Source organism: Myotis myotis, unplaced genomic scaffold (genome assembly GCF_014108235.1).
Source record: "Myotis myotis isolate mMyoMyo1 unplaced genomic scaffold, mMyoMyo1.p scaffold_m19_p_14, whole genome shotgun sequence".
Classification (NCBI taxonomy): Eukaryota; Metazoa; Chordata; class Mammalia; order Chiroptera; family Vespertilionidae; genus Myotis; species Myotis myotis.
The window spans coordinates 30,688,590-30,698,616 of NW_023416318.1; the positions used below are offsets into that span (position 1 = coordinate 30,688,590).

Genomic DNA, 10,027 nt, shown 5'->3' on the forward strand with positions numbered 1-10,027 from the left:
AGCGGCACACATGGGTGCCGGACCAGCCCACTCTGCGCCTCCACGTCTCCTACCAGTCTCAGTGCGCTTTCTTCTTTACGTCTCTAGTGTAGGACTTCCATTCAGCCAGCTTTCCGGCAGTTCTGGGTGATGTTTTATCTGTATTTTAGTTGTAATTTTGATGTGGTTGTAGGAGGCGGCCAGTACAGGCATTTGCCTACACCTCCATCTTGGTCTCTATCCTAACTTGCTACTTTTGCCAGGTGACTTGCCTCCAAGTTAAGGCACCTGTTGTCAATGATGGTATATCTCAAACCACCCATGACACGGCTTACCTATCTGTAAGTCAATGCATTATAAGAGTCTGTGATGAACTAGGAAGGGGGCTTAGACACTAAATCCCTGCATTCACTTAGCTTTCTTAAAACTGCTAACACTGAACACTGTCAAGTGATTACCTGCTTACTGGTTTCTCTCCCCCATTACATTGTGGGCTGGTGTCTGACTTGTTTTCTGTTATATCACCTGGCACATAACAGATAGTCATCAAGCATTTGTTGAGAAACAAAAAAAGGGATGCGGCCTTCCCACATATTTAGCATTTGAAATCCCCCAAAGGAGTCAGTATTTCTCTCAATTTCCTCACCCACTTCCTGGGCTCTGCAAGTTGCCGGTGCTCCTGACTCTGGAAAGTCCCTTCCCTTCCTCGCTCTGCAGTCTTCAAGTGTCTGGAGGCCCAGGTCGGGCTGCCTCTCTTCTGGCCAGGGGTAGGGAGCCCACAGCCAGACGTTTGCCCTTAGACTTGCTTACAAATCCTATCTGGAATGAAGACCAGTTGCTTGAGGCTCTGGCAGGGCTCCAGGCCGAAGGACAGGTTTTAAGTTTTGTGCACCAGGCACTCCCGCCAGCCCCTCCTCCCTTTCAATGGCTGGGGATTTGCATTTCCTTCCCCAGGCTCACACAGGCTCACTGGGCGACTGTGAGAGCCCAGAAGAGATCCCCAAACTCACATTTCCTCTAAGGACCCTCCTATGCCCACAAATACAGAATCACCAGTTTTGAAATGTCTCCCTCATGTCATAAGGAGGGCCTTTTGGGGATGCTGGCAATGTTCTATTTCTTGACCTGGGTGGTGGTTACAGGATATTTGTATATCATATTAAGTCATTAAGCCATACATTTACATTCTATACACTTCTCCGTATGTGTAATATATTTCACAATAAAAAAAAAGACAAAAAAAGAAAGTCCTGCCCCTTCCCCAACTCTTAATCTGATTGATCCATTTGAACCCATGCCTCTCTGTGCCCAGCCTCTGCTAGAGAAGGAGATCCTTGTCTTCAAGGAAGTTCCTGGAAGGAGCAAAGTCACTGAGAAAACAAGACACTGAATCCAGCTCTGATTCTATCCTGGAAATAACCATGCTGTCGTTGTTTCGTGGAGGAGTTCAGAGGTCAAGGAGGTGGTGGGGCTCAAACTGGGCCTGAAAATATAGGTGGGACAGAAGCAGAGGAGGGCATTTTAGCTGAGAAATTGGTATGAGCAAAAGCCGTTAGGTGGGGTGGAGCTTGATGAGTTGGGCAGGCAATGAGAGACCCTGGTACTGAATAGTTTATAGGAGGAAGGCCGTCTTAAAGAGCCATAAATGCTGCTCTCCCCCACTCCCCCCCACCCCCCCACCCGCCCTACCCCCCGCCGCCAGGCCCCAAACAATGGCAAAGTGGATGCCACTTATAGCGCAAGCCTGCCTCATTGGAATGGAGGCATACGGGCTCTCACGCAGGAGCAGACATGTGGGATTCTCATTTCTCAGTTTGTTTTGTTGTTTTGCTCAAGCCACAGGCCCATTGGCCTCATAATCCCCATTCCAGACAGACTAAGAGTTACAGCTGCCAGATGCATTACACGGGCACCCACAAGCCTGCAGAGGCGCTTGCTCAATCCTGACTTTTAAACCTGCCCCACCTTGCAGCTGCCTTCAGGGTCGCTGCACTGATCAGCTGTTGAGAAGTGGGAGGGGGCAGGAGAACTCAGGGCTGAGTTTCTGGATGGTGACTGTGACAGGCTCTGAGGGGATTCCACCCAAGCCCTGGAGCCCTGGAATCCCGGGACTTCACCCACCATCACCCAGGCTGTGGCCGGCCACCTGAGGCTGTGGGTGAAAATGCCATGAAGTGCTGGGAGCTTCCCAAACTCCAGGCAGGGCTCCTGAGTATAATACAAGGAGGCAAGACTAGGCTGTGTTTCCACTCCCTTTAGGGAGTAGAAACCAAGTCAGTCACAGGCACTCTGTATACACAGAGTGACTGTGAGGAGGAACGAGGCCTGACGCAGAGAAGAGACACTAATCATGGTAGTTAGAGTAGTAGTAATGATGATAACTACCAGGCATGAGGATTAAGCTAAATATTCATTTATTTTATCTTCACAATAATTCTATTGGGGATGTTATTATTTACATTATACAGATGAGGCTTCAAGTGGTGAGCTGCTTTACCAAAGTCATACAGAACGGTAAGTGCAGCACTGGGATCTGACTTCGGCAGTCTGACTCCTGAGCCCACCTGTGGAGCCTGCGCTGTCCAGGTCAACCTTGTCTAGGCCTGGAGAGGGTGTCCTCCCTCACCCCTGGAGCAGGCCAGCCCCTGTGGTGGGTGTGGCCCCCTTAAAGACCATCTGGCAAATTTTGCTTGCTCTGGTTTCCCATTAAACTGCTTTTGGATTGCCTTCCCACATACGGGAGCCGGGGAGGGGGGAGGGCGGGGGGCGGGGAAGGCCAGGATCTGCCAACACAACAGCTGTATTTTTCATTAGTAAATTAATAAACTGGCTGCCTGGTTCACACACGTATCCATTTCTGATATCCTGGTTAAGGTCAGCCTACCCCACACCTGAAGCCCACAGTATGCCAACTTAATTGAGATTCTGAGCATGCAAGGGAAGCCCCCGGCATGGCCTGTGTGCCAAGGAAATCCCTCTTGGCCTCCTCTTGCAGACTTGGCCAGCCTTCCCCGGTGACAGCCTGGCTCTTCAGATCAAGCTGCCTGGGCAGACTGCGAGGGTCGCCTGCAGAAAGAAGGAAGAAACAGTGCCAGGTTCCAGTGTGTGTTCCAAGTTCCACATTCTGCCTGCGGACTCCAGGCGCCGGAGCAAAGGCTGGCCCTTGGCTGAGGACTGGTAAGGGCTTGTCTGGTACATTTTTCCTTCTACACACATAAGCTGGGGCTTCCTGGATCTCCTGCTCTCTCTGCTCACCCAGGGAGCCTTTTTTCTCCCCTAACCATTTAGTTGACTTGTCTTATTTAAGAGCAGAGAATGTTTTGCTCTATTTACAAAAGTGCAGTCTTAAAAAAAAATTACATCCTAAATTAATGGGGGGAATTTTCCTTTTAATTTCTAATAGCAGTTTGTAATTTTGAATCCGGAGCCTTGGTCTTTTTCACCAAGCTTGGTGCATCTTTCTGGGACAGCATTCTATTTTGTTATTGTGTTAAAAACAACAACACATAACATGAAATCTACCCTCTTTACAGATTTTTAAGTTACAGTTCAGTATTGTTAGTATTGTAAACTATAAGCACATTGTTGAATCTCTAGAACTTTTTCATCTTGCGTGACTGAAACTCTATACCCGTTGCCATCAACTCCCCAACTTTCCCTCCCCTTTGCCCTTGGCAACTACCATTCTATTTTCTGCTTTTATGAATTGGTCTACTTTTAATACCTCATGTAAGTAGAATCATGCAGTGTTTGTCCTGTGACTGGCTTATTTCACTTAGCATAATGTCAAGGTTCATCCATGATGTAGCAGCTGACAGGATATCCTTGTCATATTTTTATGTCAAAATAATATACTGTTGTATGTATATACAACATTTTCTTTATCAATTCAACTCTCAATGGTCCTTAGGTTGTTTCCACCCATTAGCTTTTGTGAATAAGGCTGCAATGAACATGGGGAGGGGTGGCAAATATGTCTTTGAGGTCCTATTTTCAACTCTTTTGGATAAATTCCCTGCAATGGGATTGCTAGATCATATAGTAGTTCCATTTTTAACTTCTTAAGGATCCTTCATGCTGTTTTCCATAGCTGCAACACCATTTTACATTCCCACCAATATTGTACAAATTTTGCCACATCTTTCCCAACACATTATTTTCAGCTTTATTATTTTTTTGGGGGGGGAAGGGGGTGAATAATGGACACCCTAACAAATGTAAGGTGATATATCATTGTGGTTTTGATTTGCAGTTTCCTGATGATTAGTGATGTTGAGCATTTTCTTATATACCTTTTGGGCATTTATATCTCCTCTTTGGATAAATATCTATTCTTTAATTTTTTTTTATTATTGAGTTGTAGAAGTTTCTTAGATACTTTGGATATTAATCCCTTTATCAGATATATGGTTTGCAAATATTTTCTCCCATTCCATAAGTTGCCTTATTGCTATACTGATCATTTTATTTGTGGCACAGATTTTGAGTTTGATATAGTCCTATTTGCTTTTGTTGCCCATGCTTTGGGTATCATGTCAAGAAGTGATTGCCAAGACCAATGTTATGAAGTCTTTCCCAATGTTTTCTTCTAGGAGTTTTATAATTTTAGGTTTTATATTTAAGTCTCTAATCAATTTCAGTTGGTTTTTATGTATGCACATATTTAATTTTCCCAATGCCATTTGTTGAGGACACTATCCTTTCTCCACAGTCTTGGTACCCTTGTCAAAAATCATTTCACTGTGTGTGTGTGGGGGTTTATTTCTGGGCTCTCTGTTCTGTTGCATTGGTCTATATGTCTGTCTTTATTGTGCCATACTATTTTGGTTACTGTAGGTTTACAATATGTTTTGAAGTCAGGAATGTGAGACATCCAGCTTTGTTCTCTTTCAAGATTGCTTTTGGCTCTTCAGAGTTCTTTGTAATTTCATATGAATTTTTAGGGTTTCTTTTTCTCGTTCTTGAATTTGTAGAGAGTTTTGGGTAGTATGAACATCTTAACAATATTGTCTTCTAATCCATTAACATGGGATGTCTTTCCGTTTATTGTGTCTTCTTTAATTTCTTTCAGCAGCATTTTGTAGTTTATAGTGCACAAGTATTTAGCTTCCTTGGTTGAGTTTATTTCTAGTACTTTGGTTTTTGTGGGTGATACTGTAAATGGGATTGTTTTCTTAATTTCCTTTTAAATTATTTGTTGTTAATGTATAGGAACACAACTGATTTTGTATATTGATTTTGAATCTTGCAACTACTGAATTTGTTTATTAGTTCTAGCATTTTATTTTTGTGGAATTGTTAGGGTTTTCTAGATATAACATCATGTCAGCTAGGAATAGAAATAATTTTACTTTTTTCTTTTTAATTTCAACGCCTTTTATTTCTTTCTCTTGCCTAATTGCTATAGCAAGGACTTTTAATACCTTGCTAATAGAAGTGGTAAGAGTGGCATCCTCGCTTTGTTCTTGATCTTAGAGGGAAAAACTTTTATTTTTTCATTGTTGAGTGTGATGTTATTTCCTTTTACTCCTAGTTTGTTACATGGTTTTATTATGAAAGGGTATTGAATTTTCTCAAATTCTTTTTCTACATCTATTGAGATGGTCATGTAATTTTATCCTTCATTCTGTTAATGTGTTGTATCACATTGATTGATATTTGTATGCTGAACCATCCCTGCATCCCAGGGATAAATCCTACTTGTTCCTGGTGTATGAACCTTTTAATGTGCTGTTGAATTTGATTTACTAGTATTTTGTTGAGGATTTTCACATCTGTGTTCATCAGGGGTATTGTCTTGTAGTTTTCTTGTAGTGTCTTTGTTTGACTTTGGTGTTAAGGTAATGCAGGCCTCATGAAATATATTTGGAAGCATTTCCTCCTCTTCATTTTTTCGTGGGGGGAGGAAGAGTTTGAGAGGGATTGGCGTTAATTTTTATTTTTAGTAGAATTCTCCAATGAAGTCACCTGGTCCTGGGCTTTTGTTTGTTGGGAGGTTTTTTGTTAATTACTGATTTAATCTCCTTACTAGTTATAGCTATGTTCAGATTTTCTATTTCTTCATGTCTATTTCTTCAGTCATGGTAGATTGTATGTTTGTAGGAATCTACCCATTTCTTCTAGGTTTTCCAATTTGTTGGCATATAATTGTTCATAGTAGTATCTTGTAATTCTTTTTGTTTCTGTGGCATAAATAGTAATGCTTTTTTGTGTATTGAACCATAACTGCCTAGAAAACTTCTGGACTAGGTCTGTCCTAATTGTCTCATTATTATTTGATGACAAAAAGGTGGTAAGTATAATAAAGAGAGAACTCTAGGAACCCAGGTTCAAGTCTTTCTTCTTCTGAGGTATGACCTCAGACAGGTAGCTTTCCCTCTTTAGGCCTCAGTTTCCTCATCTGTGAAATGAGCAGCCGATAGGTGGTCTCCAGGACTTTTTTCTTTGGATGTTGACTCTCTCCTTCCTCCCCTCATGCACTCCACAGCTAAGGAAGTGGAACTCCTAAAACTCTGCCCTAATCAAAGGAACCAGAGGGTCTGCCAGCTCTCCCTCCACCTCCCTTTCCAGGAGCAGCCATGGCCCTGAGTGATGCCGAAGTGCAGAAGCGCATTAAGCACATGATGGCTTTCATTGAGCAGGAAGCCATTGAGAAGGCAGAACAAATAGATGTCAAGGCTGAGGAAGAATATAACATCGAGAAAGGATGCCTTGTGCAAACCCAACGACTGAAGATTATGGAGTATTATGAGAAAAAGGAAAAGCAGATAGAGCAGCAGAAGAAAATCCAGATGTCCATCATGAGGAGTCAAGCAAGGCTGAATTTCCTGAAAGCCCGAAATGACCTCGTCTCAGAGTTGCTAAGTGAAGCAAAGCTGAGACTCATCAGGATTGTGTCAGATCCCGAAGTCTACCAGAAGATGTTGTATAAACTGGTGCTACAAGGTCTGTTCCGACTGCTGGAGCCTGAGGTGATTATACGCTGCAGGCCACAGGACCACCTCCTGGTTGAGGAGGCAGTGAAAAAAGCCATCACTCAATACAAGACAGTCTCCCAAAAAAGTGTGAATGTCCACCTTGATCGAGAGGTGCACCTGCCTATGAATGCAGCGGGAGGTGTGGAGGTCTACAGTAGCACTCAGAATATAAAGGTTTCCAATACTCTAGAGAGTCGACTGGATCTCTTAGCCCATCAAAAGATGCCAGAAATGCGAAAGGCCTTATTTGGAGCCAATCCCAACAGGAAGTTTTTAATATAAACCTCTGGGAAATGAAGCTCATGTTGAACTTCTGAGCCATAAAAGCATGTTATTAAGGCAAAGAAACTAGTCATGTTTCCTCTTCTTTGTTGCTCTGATATCATTCTATCTTCTTTTAAGAAATACCCTTTGAATAGCTAAAGGCATTCTACTTTGGAATAAAGCCCGACTTAATGCTTAGAAATCTAATTCCAGTTCATCCATCCATACCACAGCTTCTGCTCAGTTCTGCAGTCTGGTTGAAGGGAGTAAAGACAAGATGTCTGTTCTTTAGCTCATCCTCATGGTGAGATGTGAGTGGTATTTTTGGCTTATGGGTCTGAGTGCTCTAAATTTCTTTAGTATGTATGTGAAGAATGTTTTCCTCCTTTTGTTTCAACAGCCTGTACTTAGGTTGTTTAAAGAGATTTAGAGATCTTCCTCTTGTGTACAGGGTCAACTCCATGGGCATATGTGACCAGTGCAGTCACCCACACAGGGCTCCCTGCTCAAATCAGTTCAGTGCTTGGGGTTTAATTTTCTGTAACCACTGCCTTGAAATTCTGTTTAAAAAAAATTTTTTTTTAATTTTATTGATTTCAGAGAGGAAGGGAGAGGGAGAGAGAAATAGAAACATCAGTGGTGAGAGAGAATCATTGATCAGCTGCCTCCTGCACACCCCACACTGGGGATCGAGCCCGCAACCCAGGCATGTGCCCTGACCAGGAATCGAACCGTGACCTTCTCGTTCATAGGTTGATGCTTAACCATTGAGCCACGCCAGCTGGGCCTGAAATTCTTAATTTAACTTTGAATGTGTGTTTTGTAAGTGAAGCCCCATGTGGCTTCAGAGCAGGAACTATTGCTTGGAGCCTTGGCTCACACATGGTGCCAACTCCCAAAGCCTACCCATCTCCCTCGGATGGGTTCTTAGCTACCACTTCCCAGCTTCCTGTGTCCCAGCCTTCCTCTTCCTCACCCAGTAATATTGCTGCCCTCTGCCCCTGGTGAGGGCCTGGTGTGCATGCAGGGAGGGTCAGAGGGGGGGTGTACATGCTCGGCAGGGTCTTATGACTGGGCATAATAGTGGCCATCAGCACCCTGGCTGGCAGCTCCATTCAGCAGGTGACTCAATGAAGGTGAGCATCTTGCCCACCAGATACTGAGCACATCCTGGTGTAGAGGTTTAAAGACCCTGGGTTCAGGTGTCTTCTGTGGGTTGGGTCAGCCAGCCTGCCGTAATGGCAGATGCTGTAATGGCAGGACTTCCCTGACCCCAGCCAGCACATAGCACCTAGATCTGTGGGAAAGAAGACACAGCAGTTGTCAAGCTACTGGGCCTGAGTCTCAGGGAAGGAACTTCAGGAGCTTATGAGGGTCTGTACTTGCCCTGCCAAGTATCCCCATGACCGACAGAGTTCCCATCAAACAGCTCAGTCAGTGCCTGAGGAGACTTGGGGTCGTCTCCTCCCGCCAGCTTGATGAATATTCTGGGAGAAGCCAAGAAATACACACTGTAAGTTTGGTGACTCTCCATTTGGGCATGGCACAATATGAAGATAAATAATAAAATTCATGCTTATGATTTAAACTTTTAATTTTTATTCCCTTAGTCATTAACATTGTAAATAAAAACGATGACAAATCAAAAGAGAGGCTGCAGAAACAAGGAAAAAGCTTTATAGTTTAGTCCCTCTCCTTGCACTTTTTGAACAAAGGACACCACCTTTTCACTTTGCATTGGGCCCTGTAAATAATGTGAGCAGCTCTGCACGGTATGGTGACTTAGAGTCTAATGTATTAAACTCTATAAGTTAGAGTTTAACTTCTATATTAAAATCAAAGATTTTTAAAGAGGAAAAAACCCCAAGTAACTGCCAACAGCAAAGGTTGGTTTGTGCTGTAAGGACTGTATAAGGTACAGAAATTTAGGGACAGGTTATGGCTCAACAGGGTGCCTCCCAGAACCAAAGGACAGGACTCTGTCATAGTCTCAGGAGAGGGCTGGACGTGGGGACCAGGAAACCATCCGAACTTCGAAGTGGGTGGCCACTTCATTTTCTTACTTCAAGGAGTGACTTTCTCTACCGTGCAGTTTAAATGACGGAGTAAGCATGCCCCCCAGTTTACATTCCCAATTTTACATGTTGTGGTTCCAGAAACAAATGTGCTTCTCTTGGAGTTTGTTCCACTTTCCTGAGAGTCCCTTTGGCCCAGCTCAGATCAGATGTCCTCCTAGGGTCCAGTTGGTATTCAGTTCTCAGAGAAAAGGGGGTCTTTGTCAGCTAGACAGAGTCTCCAAAGGGTATCTTCTATGTGGGCCCTTGCGAGTTACAAATTCTCTCATTCAATAAACGTTTTCTGAATGCCAATAAAGAGCTAGCGAGGCCCTGTGCTAGGTGCTGGGGGGCAAAGAATGCGATCTGGTCCTGTCCTTTCACTAGTCACAGACTCACAAACATTATCATGAGGATCATGATAATGATACAACGTGGAAAGGCCAGCCTAGTGCTATATACAAGGAAGAAAGGGTCATAGAAAGCTTCTGGGGTATTGGCAATGGAGCCAGGGAAAGTACTCCAGGAAAAGGGGGGAAAGCATATGCAAAGGCCCCAAGGAGTGAAAAAGCAAGTGGTGTTAGAGGAATGGTGTGTGGTTCATTGTGATGAGTGTGAGGGGTGAACGGGGATTGACCATGTTGAAGCTGGGAAGGCACAGGAAGCTTGATGAGGTGGTGCTGTATGCCCTGCTTAGGAGTTACACTGATTCTGGTGGGGTGGTGGGGAGGAGGAGTGTAGGGTCATTGAAGG

General features: G+C 43.8%; 1 protein-coding gene across 1 annotated transcript; it reads left to right on the forward strand.

The window, feature by feature from the left end:
- The first annotated feature begins 3,031 nt into the window (after nt 1-3,031).
- Nucleotides 3,032-7,238, forward strand: ATP6V1E2 (ATPase H+ transporting V1 subunit E2). The gene is made up of 2 exons (XM_036335570.1): nt 3,032-3,156; nt 6,467-7,238. The coding sequence occupies exon 2, from the start codon at nt 6,558-6,560 to the stop codon at nt 7,236-7,238; it is 681 nt and encodes a 226-aa protein (XP_036191463.1). The 5' UTR covers nt 3,032-3,156; nt 6,467-6,557.
- The last annotated feature ends 2,789 nt before the right edge of the window (nt 7,239-10,027 follow it).